Source organism: Tachysurus fulvidraco, chromosome 5 (assembly GCF_022655615.1).
Source record: "Tachysurus fulvidraco isolate hzauxx_2018 chromosome 5, HZAU_PFXX_2.0, whole genome shotgun sequence".
In the NCBI taxonomy this organism is placed as follows: domain Eukaryota; kingdom Metazoa; phylum Chordata; class Actinopteri; order Siluriformes; family Bagridae; genus Tachysurus; species Tachysurus fulvidraco.
The window spans coordinates 24,395,835-24,417,815 of record NC_062522.1 but is presented as its reverse complement, the minus strand read 5'-3'; the positions used below and the strand labels follow the sequence as shown (position 1 = coordinate 24,417,815).

The window sequence follows — 21,981 nt, the reverse complement described above, 5'->3', positions numbered from 1 at the left end:
CAATTCAACTATTAAAGTTAATAATTACATGTGGGGTAAATGTGCTGCAGTTAAGTTTATAGTAGTTAGATGAGCAGATAAGGTATTATAGATATAGATAGTTATAAATTGTGTTGTCTGAATTTACTGACTACCAAATTCGATACAGAACTATTCATAATTATTATTATAGCAGGTTTCTAAAAACTACTTGTGAGGCCTTCAAAACAAAGAATTGGCTCAGAAAATTACATTTCAAAAAGGAAAATTTTCATCACTCAAATGGAAGCATGCGTTTCCCAGAAACGCATTCCCAGAAACGCATAAACAGACTCTCTTGTCCGAAGTCTATATAAACACTTGTAAAGAAGGAATTGGTTCCCATTATGCTCCCTTAGGTAGGAGGTAAGGAGAGCCATGCTAAAGACAAAGTGGTGAATATTTTCTATTGATTTTAATAATATAAAGAATCATATACTGTTGTTTGGCAAATTGAATAGAATGCTATATCCTTTGATCTTTCTCAATTGATACAGTAAAAAAATATCTAATATTAGGATATTATTGATGTAGTATTGGATAAAGAAATGTCTCTTTTGTATTTTTTGTAGGGTACTTCAAAAACAGCAGTAAGGGATGGACTCCTACATATATAGCAACATCACCCAAACAAAGGCAAGGGATGGATACATCACAGCTGTGTCCAAGAATGTGATACTTATGCTTTTGTATGTCTTCATCAACTATATTAATGGTACACTTGTCCACACCTTTGTCAGTCATGAGATTATTAATGAGAATCCTCGCTACATACTCTTCATTCATATGGTTGTGAATGACATGATTCAGCTGACAATTTCTGTGATGCTTCACCTTATAGTATACATTTTCTATAGGATTAATGTCTCTTTATGTTGTGTCCTTTTAATAATTGCGGTATTCACAACACTCAACACTCCACTAAATCTTGCTGGTATGGCCATAGAACGTTATATAGCAATCTGTAACCCATTATATCACAGCCAGATCTGTACGATGCGAAGAACATATATCTTGATTAGTCTCATCTGGTTTCTGGGTTCAATCCCCATTTTGCCAGATCTGTTCATTCTTGTAGCCACTGAGCCATCAGAATTTTTTTATTCGCCAGTCATCTGCACTCGAGACTCTGTGTTTCGGCATCCATATTTGGTGGAAAAAAGGAACATCTCACATCTGATCTACCTTTCATTTGTCTGGCTTACTTTGGTGTATACATACTTTAGGATCATGTTTGCTGCCAAAGCTGCTGGCTCACAGGTCAAAAAGGCTCGCAACACAATCATCTTACATGGATTGCAACTTGTGCTGTGTATGTTCACATATATTGGCCCACCACTTGAAAGCTTCTTCACCACCCTTTTCCCTACATTTACATCTGAAATAAGATATATCAATTTTCTGTTTGTTCAGGTTTTACCCAGATTTTTAAGTCCCATTATATATGGGTGGAGAGACCAAATGTTGTCATCATATCTGAAAAGGAAGTTCTTGTGTTATAAGAAGAAAAGTCAAATAAAAACCACACATAACACATAATTATTATGTGCTTATATATAATATATAAAGTCGCTATTGTTATACAAAATAAAGATGCTTAGGACAATTCAAAACAAAAGGGTGACTACATTATTATTAAACAAAAGTCAGCTATGGCTTCATGTACCTATGGGATATGTGATAGTTAATTATTATAAAAAAAGGTTACATATATAAATATTTACCAAAAAGATAACATGCATGGTTTGCAAAATAAAAGTGACAGTTAAGCAATTGTGAGATAATTGTGTGCAATAGTGAAATAGAAATAAATCCAATATATTTAGTTTATAATCAAATGTAGAATGCCCTAGTATTTGCAATGCCCCTATTCTTTCACATCATCTAATGAAACTAAAGTGAAGCATTATGACAGCATAACTAAAGCTATTAAACATGTCACATGTTAATTAAAATGTTTAAAGAAGAAAAAAAATCTGTCATTGGCACAATAATTATTAATTAGAATATTAATAATAAAGATTATTAATTATATGAGACATAAGATACATGGTGTTTACATGTGTTCCAGACAAAATAAAAGTCATACCATACAACCTGTGCATGTAAATTAAGCTTTATTCTGGTGTAAAAAGCAACAGCATAATCTGGGTCAAGAGAAACACTCAAAGCCATGTAGTATAAAAAAATCCATAAATTAGCAGTTAAATAATGGCAGCAGGGTTTCTGGCTGTGTAAAAAATCCTACACTTTCATTACTGTATTCTATATTAATATAATTCTAAGTTCTAAAACTTCTAAAAACTTTACTTAAACAGTATATTAAGTATTTACAGTTTAATTGTGTAAGTTAAATCATGTTTTAGTTTCAATATCTACGATCTGTACACAAATACACATTGTACGTGACTATTGTTATATTATATTTGGCAGCAAATACACAGAAAAGGCATTTTAAAAAGAAGAAAATAAGAATATTTGAGATTGTGTATCTTATAAAACACTGTTTCTTGACATTACCATTCATATAAAGCAAATGTTTTTACAAAGAAAAAATTATTCAAAATGAGTATAATTCAAGAATCAGACTTTGTGTGCTTATCTAAGAAATTGAAAGAGATTAAATAAAACACAGTCTAATTAAATATAGTATATATATATATATATATATATATATGACAAGATACCATGAGTTTAAAACATTTGTTCAAAGTTACAATGAAAAAGTTTCAAAGGTTTTTTTATTTTTTTATTTTTATAAATGCAAAAGATAAGGAAAGAAGTGCTAGTTGAAGTGTTTCCTGAATAAGTAGGTCTTCAACCGCCGCTTGAATATAGCCAGTGACTCAGCTGTCCGGACCTCTAGGGGAAGTTCATTACACCACCTTGGTGCCAGAACAGAGAAGAGTCTTGTAGTATACATGCCTCTTACTCTGAGAGATGGTGGAACCAGTCGAGCAGTGCTGGTAGATCGGAGGGTGCGGGGTGCAGTGCGAGGAATGATGAAGGCTTTGAGGTAAGAGGGAGCTGGTCCATTTTTGGCTTTGTAGGCCAGCATCAGTGTTTTGAATCGGATGCGTGCAGCTACAGGAAGCCAGTGGAGGGATCGCAGCAGGGGGGTGGTATGCGAGAACTTTGGCAGGTTGAAAACAAGCCGGGCAGCTGCATATTGGATCATTTACAGAGGACGGATTGCGTTCATAGTTAGACCTGCCAGCAGTGCATTGCAGTAATCCAGTCTAGAAATGACAAGAGACTGAACAAGTACCTGAGCAGTCTGTGTGGACAAAAATGGCCGAATCCTTCTAATGTTGTAGAGAAGAAACCGACATGAGCGAGTCACATTAGCAACATGAGAGGAAAAGGATAGTTGATTGTCCATGGTTACCCCAAGGTTGCGAGCTGTGGCTGAAGGGGAGATCAGATCGTTGTACAAGGATATAGCAAGATCATGACCTGAGGATGAATCACCTGGGATGAACAGCAGTTCAGTTTTGCTAGGATTGAGCATTAACTGATGAGCAGTCATCCATGATGAAATTTCTGCCAGACATGCTGAGATCCGGTCAGAAGCTGTGGCATCTGAGGGTGGGAAAGAGAAGATAAGTTGTGTATCATCAGCATAGCAGTGGTAAGAGAACCCATGTGATGAAATAACTTCCCCAAGAGAGTGAGTATACAGGGAGAAAAGAAGAGGACCAAGTACTGAGCCCTGTGAAACACCAGTGGAGAGTCTGCGTGGAGCAGATGTCACTCCCCTCCATGTTACCTGATATGAGAGTCCTTCCAGGTAGGAGGCAAACCATTCCTAAGCTGATCCGCAAATCCCAAGACTCTTGAGGGTGGATAAGAGAGTCTTGTGGTTGACCGTATCAAACGCTGCTGAAAGGTCAAGGAGGATAAGGACGGATGACAGTTTGGCTGATCTAGCAGTATGTAGCTTCTCAGAGACATCCAAAAGGGCTGTCTCTGTAGAGTGAGCTGCTTTAAAGCCAGACTGTTTGGGATCTTGGAGGTTGTCCATTTAACCCCAAATCAATTTAGCATTTGACAGCTGTATTTGTGTGCCTTAGTCTGAGTGTAAGTTAAATATGATTTATGTGAATGTGAATGTGTTTGGGGTGTATGTTCCCTTAGAAAATAGTCACTTACAAATTAAATTCAATTCAGTTCAATTTATTTGTATGGCTTTTAATTCCCATTGTCTCAAAGCAGCTTTACAAAAGTATGGAAGCAGAAGATATATATATATATATATATATATATATATATATATATATATATATATATATAAAATCCCCCCCAAAAAATTATTTAAAAATATCGCACTCTCTATTATGAAAAATATATGTATGTATACCTAAATAATTGTGTAAGTAGAAACTCCATTAAGTAGGGTATTTTATTCACTTTAATTAAAGCGATTCTCAAAGCGACGCCAAAAAAAAAAAAAAATTCCGATTTATAAAACCGTGCGTACGCACACCTGTAAGCAATGTTCCCTTTATAAATCACAGATCACTCTCAGATGTGGGTACGTGAACCAGCCTCAAATCCCGCCCTGTACACGCCCATTTTTAACCATAAATAGTCAATGCAAATCACTGCGCGGGCACGAGAGTGGACGTTGTTATGAGTTTCCTCTGCGCTCTGCGAGTTTAAAAATGGGGTGAGGAGTATGGGGTCAGAATTGTTTCGTTATTCTGAATAAATACACTATGATCCACAAATAAATATAAAGAGTTTCACAAATATTTTTACAAATTTCACAAAAAGAAATGAAATTCACAAATAAATAAAATGGGATTTGCAAATAAAAAAAATATTTATAAATTGTATTTATTTGCGAATTGCTTCCTGCTCATTTATGAATCGTGTTCTGTGCAATTGTGAATCACGGCACGCATTTGTGAATCGCGTTCTGTGCATTTGTGGATTTGAAACATTTCTAACGTCGAGACGTGCACAAGAATCCACAAATAGGTGGACTCCGCCCACCGTCTACTCCAGCCAATCGGACAACGGTCTCGTGGCGCTGACCAATCGTGGCACGGTCTACCTCAAACCAATCACGTAGCCAGCACTAAGGGTTAGTTCAATTCTGCTTTCTTTGGAAACGATTTCATCATCATCAATGGGTCCAGGGGTAGTGTGAAGAGCGAGTAAATCAGAACGTGATTGGCTGGAGTAGACGGTGGGCGGAGTCCACCTATTTGTGGATTCTTGCATGTCTTGACGTTAGAAATGTTTCAAATCCACAAATGCACAGAACGCGATTCACAAATGCGTGCCGTGATTCACAAATGAGCAGGAAGCAATTCGCAAATAAATACAATTTATAAATATTTTTTTTTATTTGCAAATCCCATTTTATTTATTTGTGAATTTCATTTCTTTTTGTGAAATTTGTAAAAATATTTGTGAAACTCTTTATATTTATTTGTGGATCATAGTGTATTTATTCAGAATAACGAAACAATTCTGACCCCATAGAGGAGCCAGCGTCTCAGGGGTAGCCACTGTCGCCTGCAGATTATAATTGTATTAAAAGCAACATTGTTATAATTATATTAAAAACAAAATTGTTACAGTTTCTACTCTTTAATATTGTTAAATGTTCTGTCGTTTAATAGGTACAACATAAACCTTTCATAATGAACCACGCGACAGCCGACCATAACTTCTTAAACGAACTTTTATTCTCCTCCCCCAGTCCCGTAACACCCCCAATATAGGTTCCCAAGCATACTGCATGCCTCATAACATTACCGTAAGTAACATAATACTACATCCCCCTTTCACAAATAAGATTCTTACTTTTCTTTTCTTTATTTAACACACGGGGAAGCAAACAAACCAACAATGACTATACTTGACCTTCTTATTAGACACTGAACATGTAAATATAAAGGCAACAATTTTCAACAATCTTCCTTTTTTTTTTCTTTTCTTTTTTTTTTTACACTTTCGCAAGAGAGGAGTTTCTCTGCCTAGAAGGATGGGGTGGACTACCCAAAACCTTCAACCGAGTGTGGGGATTACTCTGCCCCATTGACCACACGGTGCTTCTCTCTAAGTACAAACAAAGTCCTTTAGATACCCGGGGGAGTTCTAATCCTGGAAGGGTACCGACTGGTACATGGAGAGTTCGGTTGGGAACCCAACTGAACTTCTGCCGTGTTGGATGAATCTTCAATGAGCGGAGATGCCTGCATCTCCACCGAGTCAGGAAGGTCAGAAGTCACAGGAGCTATTGGAGATGGTGAGAGATGAAACCTGTTTCTCCTTAAGGTACCTCTGGGTGTCTCTATAAGGTAAGACCGGGGAGAGCCAGTGTTAGACACAACAGAAGTGTCTTTTCAGAAGTGTCTCTGACCCACACATTTTCACCTGGACGCAAAAACGTCATGTCACGTGCTTTGTGTCTTTGGTTAAAACATTGTTTCTGTTTCAGTCTATATGTCAGTTCTTTCTGTGTTAGCTTTTCCAAATCTGCAGTCTCTGGAATGAGCTGAGACGGAATCACCGGAACTCGCGTTCGGAGCTTTCTTCCCATTAGGAGCTCGGCAGGACTGTAACCGTTGGCGAGAGGGGCCACTCGGTAAGCCATAAGTGCGAGGTAGGGGTCCGCAGACTTCTTCTTGGGGAGATTTTTGATGGTCCTTACAGCACGCTCTGCCTCCCCATTACTCTGTGGAAAGCGAGGACTTGAAGTCACATGGTCAAAACCCCAGCCCCGTGCAAAGGCTTGGAAACCCTCAGAAGCAAACTGTGGCCCGTTGTCCGAGCGCACCACCTCAGGAATTCCATGACGTGCGAAGATGGATTTGAAGTGCTCAATTACAGCTTCCGCTGATGTCGAGGACAGTTTGGAAACTTCAAAAAACCTAGAAAAGTAGTCCACAATGACCAAGTAGTGCATGTTGTCTTTCTGGAACAAATCTGCTCCCACTATAGACCAAGGCCTCGTTGGGAACTCAGTAGGCATCAATGTCTCATTAAAGTTAATTTTTTCCCGAGCACAGGTGTCACAGTTCTCAATCATTTGTGTAAGGTCTTTGCTGAGACCTGGCCACCAAACTGACTGCTTAGCTCTTTCTCTGCACTTAGTTATGCCCAGATGCCCCTCATGCAACTTTCCCAGGATATCTGCTCGGAGCGATTTCGGAATGACAATCCTGAGTCCATTCAATAAGAGCCCATCATGCATACAAAAGGACCCTGAGAAAGCCATGTAAGGCCGGATAGTTTGGTCAACCGAGAACTTACTTGGCCAACCTTCCTCACAGTACTTCTTTAGCTGCTGGAGTATAAAATCTTTTTCTTGGTGCTCCCGGATCTCTTTGAGCCTCATTGCAGTAGCTGGAAGGCTCGCCATTACAGAGTCAGCATACAGGTCAATATCCTTTTCAGAAAGCCCTTCCGCTGTACTATTCACGGGAGCTCTAGGCAACACATCTGCTGTCGCAATGTTTTTGCCAGCCACATGTGATATGGTGTATGAGAACCTCAGAAGACGCATGCGAAGACGCTGAATGCGTGGAGGGAGTTCGTCCAATGTCTTGGAGCCAAGCAGAGGAACAAGAGGTTTATGATCGGTTTCAATGTGGAAACGCTTCCCAATGAGAAACTCTGCAAACCGCTCACACGCCCATGTGGAGGCCAATGCCTCCTTCTCTATTTGTGCATAACGTTGCTCTGTGTTACTGAGAGCCTTGGAAGCATATGCCACAGGTTTACATACATTGTCTGCTTGCTTCTGGAGGAGAACAGCACCTAGTCCATATGATGAGGCATCTGCAGAAACAACTGTATCCTTATTCGGATCATACAGCGCCAAACCTGGAGGTGTTGTCAGTTCCTCTTTGATTTTCTCAAAGGCTTCTTGCTGATTCGACCCCCAAACCCACATATTGGACTTTTTCAGTAAGTCTCTGAGTGGCTGCGTTTTTGCTGCCAAATGTGGTAAGAATTTACCGAGGTGGTTTACCATTCCCAAAAACCGCCTTACTTCACTGACATTACATGGCTGTCTCATTGCTTTTACTGCTTCCAGCTTATCCGGATCTGCGCTTACCCCGGATGCCTCAACGATCTGTCCAAGGAACTTGATTTTTGTCTTTGAAAACTCACATTTCTCATTGAGTGTGACTCCAGATTCCTGAAGCTTTGAGAGCACCCTTCTCAGCCTCTCATCATGTTCACTCTGTGATGATCCCCATACGAGCACATCATCCATTTGACAAACAACACCTTCCAGTCCCTCAAGAATCCTGGACATGCGCTTTTGGAAATGCTCAGGTGCAGAAGAGATTCCAAAGCATAGACGGTTATAGCAGTACCGGCCAAATGGAGTTATAAATGTGGTGAGCAAAGAGGATTCCTTCGAAAGTGGAATCTGCCAAAACCCTGCATTGGCGTCAAGTTTGGAAAACACTTTGGCTCCTGCAAGTTGTCCTAATGTGCTTTCTACTGAAGGGAGAGGGTGTTTTTCTCTCATAACCGATTTGTTCAATTCCGTGAGATCTGTGCAAATTCTCACTTTACCTGAACTCTTCGGCACCACAACCATGGGAGCACACCATTCAGTTGGCTCCTCCACCTTTGAAATTACACCCTGCTGTTCCATACGCCTCAATTCTTCCTTCACCTTTGGTAAGAGAGGGAGGGAAATGCGTCTTGGAGTCGATATGGAGAAGGGTATTGCACCTGGTTTCAGCACAATGCTGTACTCACCGTCCATTTTGCCTAAGCCACTGAAGAGTTGTGGAAACTCCTTTTCTACCCTTTCTTTAGAAGTTAAGCTAACAACATCAAGCCTAGCTACTAGTTGAAGTGCAGTTACTGCTGGTCTACCTAACAAAGGCATGTACAACCCATCCACCACATAGATTTCCTGAGTCGTATGTTTGTTATGCTTGCCAAGGGTTGCTGAGAATTTCCCTTTTACCTTCAGTGATGTTCCACCTGGTCCCTGCAGGACTCTCCTGGGAGGTTTCAGTTTTTGGAACTGGCCCCGGTTGTACAGTGTAACTGGGACTGCTGTTACATCAGCCCCAGTGTCAATTTTGAACATTGTCTTGAGATTGTCAATTTGTATTTCAGTCATCCAGGGCCTTCCTGTTACATCAGATGTCAGTGAACCAAGAAATGCAATGTCCTCCATTGTATCTGAAGTTGCTATATTCACCTCATGTTCCGTCTTTGACTTACATGCTCTAGCATAATGTCCCTTCTTATGACAGAGGTGACATATTGCCTCTCCCTCAGGGCATCGCTGCAAATTATGCCCCTTATTGTCACATCTCATACATAGCATCTGCTTTTTAGGCTTTATTTGAGGTGTTTTCCTTGCCAGCTGTCCAAAAAGTGGCTTTACTGGTTTTGTTTTCACATTACTGTACTGTTTAGTTTGTACACTATCCAGCTGTTCGTTTGCCATGTCCCACTTGAAGTTTGATTTGAGCTGTTCCTGTTGTTTTTTTACTAGTTCACTCTGTCGAACTCGAACGACAGCCTTCTCAAGTGTCAATTCAGGGTCCAGCTGTAGCTGTTCTGACAGCCTTTTATCTGTCAGACCCACGACGAGTCTATCTCTTACCATCTCATCGTGCAGATCGCTGTATCCACAGTGCTCGGCTAAACAGTGCAACGCCGTTATGAAGTGATCCACGGACTCGCCCACTTCTTGCTGCCGCTGATTAAACTTCGCCCTCTCAAAAATCACGTTCCTTCGAGCTACGAAGTGATCATTCAATCTGTTCTTTACTACTTCATAGTCACTCGCCGCTTGAGGACTTAAATGCAGGGAGGTGAGTATATCCTCGACTTCCCCCCCATCGTATAGATCAAGGCATTCACCGTGCTAACTCGTCTCGCCAATCCTTCACGCTGACGGCACAAACGAAACTACAAATATACAGAATGCAAGTTTGCTAACAAACCTGTGCATAACGCACACCCGCTATACTTCTGACACCATGTTCTGTCGTTTAATAGGTACAACATAAACCTTTCATAATGAACCACGCGACAGCCGACCATAACTTCTTAAACGAACTTTTATTCTCCTCCCCCAATCCCGTAACACCCCCAATATAGGTTCCCAAGCATACTGCATGCCTCATAACATTACCGTAAGTAACATAATACTACATTAAACTCACCAAGAAGCCAGCCATCACGTACTGCGCCTGCATTTCGTCTGTTCCTTATACTGCTATGTGTAAAGGAACATGTGTTGAACCAGGCCAGCTTGCCACAATGTTTGTGAGGGTCATGTTGGAGTCACATATGATTTGCACATTAACAGACTGCACATGCTTTATATTAACATAAGCAAAATCATTTTCAGATGGTGCCCTTATAGCAACATGAGCGCAGTCAATTGCGCCGATTACATTTGGGAAACCAGACATTGCTGCAAATTGCATTTTTATTTTGGCCTGTTCTCGCCCAGTGTAGGGTAGCCTGATGTATCGACTACCCATATTAAGTATACCATTCAAAACGACAGATATTATGGCACTCAGGGATGGCTCTGATATACCAGACATATAGGGTGAGATGATAGATTCCAATAGAATTATTTCATATACAAAAAGGTCTTAGACACAAAGTGGAAGATTACTTATAGTTTTTTTTTTTAATATAAATAATTTATCTGTCTGCCAATTCCCGCTGGAAATAGCCGGTTGCCAAGAGCCCCAGAGTGGTGAGGACTTGCATTTGGACTGGCATGCTTCCGGGTTGTTGCCCTCTCTAAGACTGGACCCAATTCAACACATAGATCTACTGTAAGAGCACAGCTCTATAGGGAATATAAATCGGTTTATTAGCCAGTCATCATAATGGGCAAGGAAATCATCATGGTCCCTGAAAACTCGTTCTCTCCTTATTCTGCCATTGGCGTAATCCTCCAACAGTGCCAGCAGTGCCATCATGAAGCATTACATACCCGGGTCACTGGAGGATTTATATGTTTCTAGCAATTAGACTGACCGTTAACAACTTGACAAAATCACAGAATTATTTTGTGGGCGAAAATTTAAGACGAAAATGTTATAGTGTACACATGCTTCTTCATGACGGTTTTGTAATGAACACCATAATAGTTAGGACCGATGATGAGTAGCGATTGTGCTTCATGGCTGTATTTGCAGACTTTGCTATTTATTTTTTTATTTAATACTTTATTTTTATTTTTAATACATTTTGAATTACGTTTGGCTTTTACTAGATGTATATAGCCTAAAACAATCGGCACAAATAACACTGTTGGATTTAATCTTCATGATAATGTGGATATAACTTATGGAATGGGGTGAAAATTAAATGTCATTAATTCTTATAATTGTTCTTCTCACGTGAATTTTCTACAATCTAACTTCAGTTCACGACCTCACCATCTGTGTTGCCAATTCCCTTTGTCTCCAGAATGTGCGTACGCACGTCTCAAAGTTTCCTTAAAGGTGCGCACATTTTCCCGTCAAGTTTGTTTTTTATAGATCACAACCTTTGCGTGAAAACTGGCGTACACACGTTTCCAGCCCCGTTTTGTGCGTACGCACGCTTTATAAATGAGACCCCAGGCCATACAGCCGACTGACACAACATTGGTTCAAACGAAGGCATGACAGTCTCCCGGTGGCTAAATCCACCACAATCCCATAGACACTGGCTGACCATGCAGATCAATCCCTGGCAAGGTGACGACGGGCGACGAGACTCCAGCCAGTGGTAGAACATCAGGCTTGATGAAGTAGCTCTGTAAGAAGAAACAATCAGGCTAGGAACTCAGGAGTGGCATATTTAGCTTCACAGTGAGAGAGAAAAATTATTACAGTAGGTATGACTGTAGTCGGGGTATGGACAATGTAAATTATAGAGTCAGAAGGTGTGAAAGACATGAGGGCTTCCTGGGATGTAAAGTTTCATAAAGTTATTCATAAAAAGCTAGACTAAAAAATGTGTTGTTATCCTGGACTAAAATACTGAGACTGTGTCTGAGTCCTGAACACTAATTGGAAGTCTGTTCCATAACTGTGGTGCTCTGCCCCCTGCTATAGCCTTTTGTACTTGAGGTACTACCAAATAGCTCACACCTGTTGATTGAAGTAGGTGTGACAGATCATAAAAAAACAAAAGATCTCTCAGGTACTATGGCGCAAGACCATTATGTGCTCTGTAGTTTAATAATAGTATTTTATAATTAATGCGAAATTTGACTGGAAGCCTATGCAATGAGGATAAGATAGGGATTGTATATTTTTATCTTCTGGTTCTAGTTAGGACACTAGCTGCTGCGTTCTGGACTAACTGGAGCTTGTTTATGCTCCTACTGGAACATCCAGACAGTAAAGAATTAAAATAATCCAAACTAGAGGTAAGAAATGCATGAACTAGAGTTTCTGCATCATGTAATGACATCATATTTCTTATTTAGCAATATTTCTGAGATGAAAGAAGGCTATCCTTGTGGTTTTATTTACGTGAGCTTCAAATGAGAAACTGACAATAATCACACCAAGGTCTTTTACTGCTGCACATGATGTAATGGATAGGTCCTAGTAAAATCACTTCTGTCTTGTCAGAGTTAAGCAGGAGGAATTTACTAAGCATCCACTGTCTAATGTCCTTCACACAATCTTCAATCTTACTGGTCGCTGTGCCGTGCACGGCACGGAAGTAGAAGTGACCACTAGGGGATGACCCAGAAACAAGCTTCAATTCAACTTTAAAGCATCAAATCCTCCAAAAACACGAAAAAACCTATTTACCTAGTAAAGTTTATACTCTCAATATTTTTTTAAGCCCACACACAAATCACAATATGATTCACAGCCTTCATACAATTAGAAAAAATTTTTGGACAAAACTGACCTAGGTGGCGCTATACCGGTTTTTCCCTTACCTTTAGACGCGTCTCTTTCTTCACTGGGGTAATATATTCCAACACAAATAATCCACAAAAATCCACACAGGTCCAAGGAATTGAAATCTGTAAGCCTTTTAATCCAAAACGCTCTGGTCGCGCCGCAAGTATTCCGTTAGTGTTCTGAAAACTGGAAACAGAAGTGCGCCATCATCTCGTTTTGCCGCTCTAACTCCTAATTGGGATATTCAAAAATTCAAAGTCTACATCATGCTTATAGCCCAGGTCCTAACGAATCAAATAAGCCCTCATTTGAGCCAATCGGTGCTTGTATGGCAGAGATAGATGGCTGAGAAGCCAATGGTGGCATGACCTCATTTTTGGGAACCCGCCTTTGACTGACAATTACTCCTTCCAATAGCAATGAAATGGACTGGGACCTATACAGCTGTTTAGCCAATAAGCAGACGATTCCAACGGTATGCGACATGCCTTACATTCTTTGACTGTGTCTGCGTGAACTGGATGCGCAGAAGAATTCTTGCGTAATCCCTGACCTTTTGTCCCTCTCACAGCTCAGGGTGTCAAGTTACAGGCCTGTTTTCACACCAGAGTGATAGAGAAATAGTCTAGGCTTGTTTATGGCTTTTCAGACTGAGCCTGCAGCCTTTTATTTCAAAGTTATATAGTAAACAAGTACACAAAAACGCTGCACCAGACAACCATGTCCGTAGAAAAATATTTTTATTGAAGCCATTTTTGGCTTGAAATTTTTCTTTGGTGAAAGCCAAGACATGTGGCTATGACTCTCAGTTGTTGTTTTGTCTCTAACATGTTCCAGAAAAATAAGATTAATCAGTTTATCAGTTAAACAACCCAGGCGGAAATGAAAACCTGCATTCAAACCCCTGTAACTTTGTGCCAGTAAGGCCTAGAATCAATCTGAAACTAGTTTCTGAAACTAGAGAATCTCTTCTTTCCAATGAGACCAGTGTGTGTCAAAGTATGTGGGAGCTGTACCACTTTTTGTTGGGTAGGTCATGTAGGCGAAAAACTTGCAAAAGGGGGGGCGAGGCATAAAGGGGTTAAGCTGGTGACTCACATCTGACTTACCTGAAACATATACAGTAGCTGTGTGTCATCAGCATAACAGTGAATGCTAATACAATGTCTACAAATAATTGCACCAATGGGTAGCATATATATGGGGAAAAGCAATGGGCCTAAAACAGAACCTTGCAGAACACCGAACATTACCTTAGTTGTTTTGAGTGATCGCCATTTAGATCTACGAACTGATATCAATCTGTCAAATAAGATCCGATCCAGGAGAGGGCTGTTCCTTTAACACAAACAACATGTTCTAACTTATAAAGTAGAATAGCATGGTCAATGGTATCAAAAGCTGCACTAAGATCAAGTAATACTAGCAAAGAGACACAACCCTGATCAGAGGCCAGTTACAGGTGATTTATAATTTTAACAAGCACTGTCCCTGTGCTATTATGAGGCCTAAATCCTGACCGACACATTTCATGACTATTATTCATATGTAGGTTTGAGCATAACTGCTAAGCAACAACCTTTTCTAGGATCTCGGAGATAAAGGGGAGGTTTGATATTGGACTATAGTTGGAGAGCTGGGTTGTGTTGAGGTCAGGTTTTTTAATCAAAGATTTGATAACTGCTAGCTTAAATATTTTGGCACATAGCCAGTGCTAAGGGAAGAATTTATTTTTCTTTAGAATGGGTCGGATAGCCACTGGTAATATCTGTTTAAGGAAACACGTTGGTAAGGGATCCAGTATGCAGGTTGAGAGTTTTGAAGAAGAAATCAGTGAAAATAAGTCAGTCTCTAGAAGGAGATTAAAATGGTATAAATATTATCTACGGCATTATCTATCAATTTGTTTGGTATAATGGTCTGAATTTTATGACTGATGTTATAATTTTTTCCATTGAAATAATTAATGAAGTCATTACTGCTACAAATAGATGGTGTGCACTTTTAGTGTGTTTTTATTCCTAGTTAATTTTGCTACAGTATTAAATAAAAAAATAGGATTATTTTTGTTATCTTTAATAAGGCTGGAGTCAATGCAAGAGTGTGACCTCCATTATGAGTGGGTCCTATTACGTTCTGATTCACCCCTACTGAATCTAAGATAAAAACAGCTGCTGTTATCAGAGGATCTTTTAACTTATCAAAATGAATATTAAAGTCTCCAACAATTACTTCTTTGTCTAAAGAAACAGCTGGGTTTGAAATTAAATATGCAAATTCACAGAGGAATTCAGAATATGGTACAGGAAGTCTGTAAATAACAATAAGAGGCACTGACTCAGTAGATTTATTTTGTGTGGCTACTGTACATATGTTATTATAAAGTACTTTGAATAAGTTAAACATGTCTAGATTCTTGTTTGACATCAAGCTTATCATGATGTATATAACTATAACTGGGAGGACAAGCTTCGTTTAATGTGACAGACTTGTTTGGTTTGACCCATGTTTCTGTTAAACACAGAACACTAAACTTCTGATCAGTAATCAATTCACTAGCCATAAGGGCTTTAAATGCAAGAGATCTTATTTTTAACAGTACTAGCTTCAGATCAAAAGTGCTGGCTGTGCACTCACTATTATCATATTTTATGCTAATAAGGTTACCAAAACAAATTTTCTAGTTTTTTGTTTAGCTCAGGAAACAGACACAGTCTCTATATTGTGAACCCTGGGTGACGACACAATGCAGCTAGCAGACAGTCGGATTAGCCTGCTTCTCTGCTCCCTGGCCCTGGCTCCGGATTGTCACAGATTAACTAGGCCTGTTCTTAAACTTATGTGCTATGCTGCAAGAAATAAGAACAGCACCTTCCCGAGTGGGATGGACACCCTCCCGTACTAACAGGCCAGCTTTTCCCTTAAAAGTGCCAATTATCTATGAAGCCCACATCGTTTTCAGAGCACCACCTAAGCAGGGCTATCAAGTTTTGAAGACAGGCAAGTGTGACAGAGATTATGACTGGTGTTGTTTATTGTAAGTGTTTGTTGCCTTTTTAGACTCCTTTATCATTTGTAATGTTGCTCCCATTTAAAACAGTTCGGCTCAAGCCTGGCCATTTTTAGGGTCATGATTGAGGACAATGTCCCGTCCAGAGACAAGCTGTTTCGTGTTGAGGTTTTGTTCAAATCGACCATCGAAAATACCCTCTCTAATGAATATGTTTTTTTTTCATTGGTTGTTGCGTTAAATCTTACCCATATACAATAGTGCTATTTTCTGATTGGCTATTGTGTAGCCTCTTTTTTTGATTGGCTGATAACTGTGTGGCTCAACTAAGAACTTCAGGGGAGACGCGGTTGATTCCTGCCCAGTTCCATAGAGACAGCGGTGCAAACTGATACATTTTGGGTGCAGCAGCATATTAAATATATGATAAATAGTCAAAAAGTTTTTCTGTGTGAGAAATACGATGTGTGGCAGGAGAGCGTGACAAAAGACCCAAATGCATGACTGTCACTTTCAATGCGTGACACTTGACAGCCCTGTGTAAGCTACATTGCCACGTGCATTGGGATAGGGCCAGAGCATACTACAGCATCGGGCATCACCTTTGATAATTTACACACCTCTACGATATTACTCTTAGTAATCTCTGACTGACAAAGGTGTATATCATTAGCTCCTACATGGAAAACTATCTTTGAGTACCTACGCTTGCATAAGACCCTAAGATTACCTGCTATTTCCGGCACCCTAGCTCCTGGAATACACCTACTGTCACCAGTGCTGCTTGAGCCCCTAAAGGCCTAATTTCACATGCCTTAATTTAAGATGGAGTATCTTATAACCAGAGCTCTTTCAGGTTTCAGAAAATGTCAAGAATGTAAACTTTGTTAATGCAAGTAAAACCATGAGTAAAAAGTAATATCTCCAAGTCTGAAAGGTAAACATTGAAAAGAAAACATTAAGTAAATATTGCCAAAAAACAATTATGATAATTATGATGAAGTTGATGAACATTTAAATTCAATTAAAATGAACTGAGTGTTAAAAGAAGGAGATCGGCCCCACGTCGCTCTTTCGGGCCGGGCCCCGTGGGGCAAGACCCGGCCACCAGGCGCTCGCATGCGAGCCCCAAATCCGGGCCTGGCTGCAGGGCGGGGCCCCGGTTGCGCCTTACCAGGTGACCTCCCGTAGGCCCACCACCTGCATGAGAAACCGTAAGGGGTCGGTGCAATGTGGATTGGGTGGCAGTCGAAGGCGGGGGCCTGGGCGACCCAATCCCCAGACACGGAATCTGGCACTAGGGACATGGAATGTCACCTCGCTGGGGAGGAAGGAGCCTGAGCTGGTGCGGGAGGTTGAGAGATACCGACTAGATATAGTTGGGCTCACCTCCACACACAGCTTGGGCTCTGGAATCCAACTCCTTGAGAGAGGCTGGACTCTCTACTACTCTGGAGTTGCCCATGGTGAGAGGCGGCGGGCTGGTGTGGGCTTGCTCATAGCCCCCCAGCTCAGCAACCATGTGTTGGAGTTCACCCCGGTGAACGAGAGGGTCGTTTCCCTGCGCCTTCGGGTCGAGGATAGGTCTCTCATGGTCATTTGTGCTTATGGGCCAAATGGCAGTGTAGAGTACCCGACCTTCTTGGCGTGTCTGGAAGGGGTGCTGGAAAGTGCTCCGACCGGGGACTCCGTCGTTCTACTGGGGGACTTCAACGCTCACGTGGGCAGTGACAGTGACACCTGGAGGGGCGTGATTGGGAGGAACGCCCCCCCCCCCGACCTGAACCCGAGTGGTGTTTTGTTATTGGACTTCTGTGCTAGTCACAGTTTGTCCATAACGAACACCATGTTCAAGCATAAGGGTGTCCATCAGTACACATGGCACCAGGACACCCTAGGTCGGAAGTCGATGATTGACTTTGTGGTTGTTTCATCTGACCTCCGGCCGTATGTCTTGGACACTCGGGTAAAGAGAGGGGCGGAGCTGTCAACTGATCACCACCTGGTGGTGAGTTGGATCCGATGGCGGGGGAGGAAGTTGGACAGACTTGGCAGACCCAAACGTACTGTGAGGGTCTGCTGGGAACGTTTGATAGAGTCTCCGGTCAGAGAGATCTTCAACTCCCACCTCCAGCAGACCTTCAATCAGATCCCGAGGAAGGTTGGAGACATTGAGTCCGAGTGGACCATGTTCTCCACCTCCATTGTCGACGCGGCTGCTCGGAGCTGTGGCCGTAAGGTCTCCGGTGCCTGTCGTGGTGGCAATCCCCGAACCCGGTGGTGGACCCCAGAAGTAAGGGATGCTGTCAAGCTGAAGAAGGAGTCCTATCGAGCCTGGTTGGCTCGGGGGACTCCGCAGGCAGCTGATAGGTACCGAAAGGCCAAGCGAGCTTCAGCCCGGGTGGTTACGGAGGCAAAAACTCGGGTCTGGGAGGAGTTCGGTGAGGCCATGGAGAAGGACTATCAGTTGGCCTCGAAGAAATTCTGGCAAACCGTCCGGCGCCTCAGGAGGGGGAAGCAGTGCCCTGCTCACACTGTTTACAGTGGGAGTGGGAATCTGCTGACTTCGACTGGGGACATCCTCGGATGGTGGAAGGAATACTTCGAGGATCTCCTCAACCCCACCGACATGTCTTCCACTGAGGAAGCAGAGGGCGGGGGCTCAGTTGTGGACTCGTCGATTCCCCAAGCTGAGGTCACTGAGGTAGTTGAGAAGCTCCTCAGTGGCAAGGCAGAGATCCGCCCTGAGTACCTCAAGTCTCTGGATGTTGTGGGGCTGTTTTGGTTGACACGCCTCTGCAACATCGCATGGAGGTTGGGGACAGTGCCTCTGGACTGGCAGACTGGGGTGGTGGTCCCTCTGTTTAAGAAGGGGGACCAGAGGGTGTGTTCCAACAATAGGGGGATCACACTCCTCAGCCTCCCCGGAAAAGTCTATGCCAGGGTACTAGAGAGGAGAATTCGGCCGATAGTCGAACCTCGGATTCAGGAGGAACAATGCGGGTTTCGTCCCGGTCGTGGAACACTGGACCATCTCTATACCCTCGCCAGGTTGCTGGAGGGTTCATGGGAGTTTGCCCAACCAGTTCACATGTGTTTTGTGGATTTGGAGAAGGCTTTCGACTGTGTCCCTCATGGTGACCTGTGGGGGGTGCTCTGGGAGTATGGGGTCCGGGGCCCTCTGTTAAGGGCTGTCCGGTCCCTATATGACCGGAGCAGGAGTTTGGTTCGCATTGCCGGCAGTAAGTCAGACTTATTCCCGGTGCATGTTGGACTCTGGCAGGGCTGCCCTTTGTCACCGGTCCTGTTCATTACTTATATGGACAGGATTTCTAGGCGCAGTATGGGGCTGGAGGGGGGCCGGTTTGGGGACCACAGGATTTCGTCTCTGCTTTTTGCAGATGATGTTGTCCTGTTGGCTTCCTCAAACCAGGACCTTCAGCGTGCTTTGGGACGGTTTGCAGCGGATTGTGAAGCGGCGGGGATGAGAATCAGCACCTCCAAGTCCGAGGCCATGGTTCTCAGTCGGAAAAGGGTGGCTTGCCCCCTTCAGGTTGGTGGAGAGCTCCTCCCTCAAGTGGAGGAGTTTAAGTATCTTGGGGTCTCGTTTACGAGTGAGGGAAGGATGGAGCGGGAGATCGACAGGCGGATTGGTGTATCTTCTGCAGTGATGCGGTCGATATACCGATCTGTTGTGGTGAAGAAAGAGCTGAGCCACAAGGCAAAGCTCTCTATTTACCAGTCAATCTACGTTCCTACCCTCACCTATGGTCACGAGCTTTGGGTCATGACCGAAAGGACGAGATCCCAGATACAGGCGGCCGAAATGAGTTTCCTCCGCAGGGTGGCTGGGCGCTCCCTTAGAGATAGGGTGAGGAGGTTGGTCACTCGGGAGGAGCTCAGAGTAGAGCCGCTGCTCCTCCACATCGAGAGGAGTCAGCTGAGGTGGCTCGGGCATCTGTTTCCGATGCCTCCTGGACGCCTCCCTGGGGAGGTGTTCCGGGCATGTCCAACCGGGAGGAGGCCCCGGGGAAGACCTAGGACACGCTGGAGGGACTATGTCTCTCGGCTGGCCTGGGAACGCCTCGGTATTCCCCCAGAAGAGCTGGAGGAAGTGTCTGGGGAGAGGGAAGTCTGGGCATCCCTGCTTAGACTGCTGCCCCCGCGACCCGGCCCCGGATAAGCGGTAGAAGAAGAAGAAGAAGTTAAAAGAAGGGTATTTTTTTTTTAAATATATTTTTTTCTTTTTTATATTCTACTCTAAATAGAAGCAGACACATTTATTAATTAACTGTGAGAAACACATAATAACAATTTGTCAACAAGCTACCTGTTATCGAAAATCTGTAAATTGCATGTGGCTGTTGCAATCTTAACAAGTGAAATTAAACTTTCTAAATATATGTACTAGAAGGTGACACGGGAGTGGATTTTCAAACATCTCCCGTCTCACTCCCCAAAAAGAAAATTCCCGTCCCATCTCAATCCCGCAAAAAAAAAAAACTGCAGAAAAAAACCATCCCGTCCCAATCCCAGAAGAATGACTCCCATTCCCTCCCACTCCCGTGACCCGTGTTCACTTTTGCCATTTTAAATAATACCATAACTTTTGGCTTACTATGTAGTCATATAATATATAATATAAAACTCTTGTTTTAAATTCTCACTGAGAGCTAAGCCCCCCTAAAGAGGAAAACCTAGAGCCGCCCCTGGTTGGCATACATTACTGCCACCAACTGTCACGAGTGTGTGGAGCACGTCATTCATTTAACCAGCAATACCAAAGCAAACAGATTATATTTTATTTATATCAAAGGTATATTTGTGTATTCCCGGTCCCGTCCACTCCCGCTGACATTTTTTCCTGTCCCGTCCCAGTCACGTGATTAATAGTGATTTTGTTTCCCATCCCACACACTGTAATAAAAGATACACCATATCTACTCAATAAAAATGAGGCAACAGATTACAAGCAACATTATTAAATTTCACAAGGTTTTGTATTGAGTAAATATTAATTAAAAGAGACCCTTAATAGTTATCCATTTATTATGAGTAGATTTGAATAGAAAACAGTACAGAATTAATTATAATCTAAACAAAAATATTGAGTAGATTTGAAAAAGAAACTCCCTAATGTGTAAATAGTACTAATAAAAATTAATTTAATTCTACATATCATAATTGAGTAATCATCTACATTAATCTGCACATTGATTTTTAATCAATGTAATTAATTAAATCTAAATATTCCTTTCTTATGAATAATATAGCCCCGAAAGTACAGAACTTAAATACTCAAATAAGAATTTTCTTAACAATTTTATTCACTTTTTTGCTTTAGACACATTGTAGCACATCATTGTACACTGTAACCACAGTCTCATTTCAAGCCAGAAGTTGGATCTTGCATTTCAAACCAGACAGAATGCTGACTTTAAACTATTTTGTAAAAACAAAAATAAATGACATACAGAATGGTGATGAGTCCATAAACCTGATTCCATGCTTATCCACTAAATTGGGTCAATAATGATATTAAAAGAAAAATCCTCCAGAGGTGCATGTACCAAAACAAAAGCAGAAAAGTGTAATTTGTACGGAGTAAAAAACATTTCGTACTTTGAACTAGAAATCTCACTGACATTCGTGGGATAAGAGTCCAAATCAGTGCTTACTTACAAACATAGCACTTTCAAATGTGCAATTCTCAAGCTCTGTAGAAGATGAACATTGTGTAGCACAAAAGTCTACACTGCAATACAGTCTCAATTCAAGCCTGAAGTTTTACTCTTAAGGGACTGGACTTTGTTTGAAAGTTTTGAATAATCCAGTCAAGTTTTTGGAACACCTCAAAAGTTGTACTTCAGCTGTCTGGGATAATCGAGATTCAGCGCGTAGGTCAAGCCAAGGAGGACAGAGCAAGCCCTTGCAATATCTCCAAGTCCTGTGTTGACTCTTCCACGCCCTCTATGACGATCCCAATGTTCTTTGGGCTGTTGCTTGTAGAAGCTCCAGGCTTTGGGGTAATGGCCATTATGACTTGTTCAAGTTCCTCCAAGTTCCCAGTGTCCT

At 41.9% G+C, this 21,981-nt stretch overlaps 2 protein-coding genes across 2 annotated transcripts; one reads left to right on the top strand and one right to left on the bottom strand.

Annotated features, from left to right (window-relative positions):
- The first annotated feature begins 663 nt into the window (after positions 1–663).
- Positions 664–1,557, top strand: LOC113642734 (odorant receptor 131-2-like). The gene has a single exon (XM_027146349.2). It carries the CDS (start codon positions 700–702, stop codon positions 1,555–1,557), a length of 858 nt encoding a protein of 285 aa, XP_027002150.2. The 5' UTR covers positions 664–699.
- Positions 1,558–5,519: 3,962 nt separating this feature from the next.
- On the bottom strand, positions 5,520–10,909 carry LOC113643164 (uncharacterized protein K02A2.6-like). Its single transcript, XM_027147264.2, has one exon. The coding sequence runs from the start codon at positions 9,620–9,622 to the stop codon at positions 6,326–6,328; it is 3,297 nt and encodes a 1,098-aa protein (XP_027003065.2). The 5' UTR covers positions 9,623–10,909; the 3' UTR covers positions 5,520–6,325.
- Positions 10,910–21,981: the final 11,072 nt, after the last annotated feature.

What these genes read in the sequence shown, in the direction of transcription:
- LOC113642734 (XM_027146349.2), top strand. Translation starts at nt 700, where the DNA reads ATGCTTTTGTATGTCTTCATCAACTATATTAATGGTACACTTGTCCAC.
- LOC113643164 (XM_027147264.2), bottom strand. Translation starts at nt 9,622, where the DNA reads ATGGTAAGAGATAGACTCGTCGTGGGTCTGACAGATAAAAGGCTGTCA.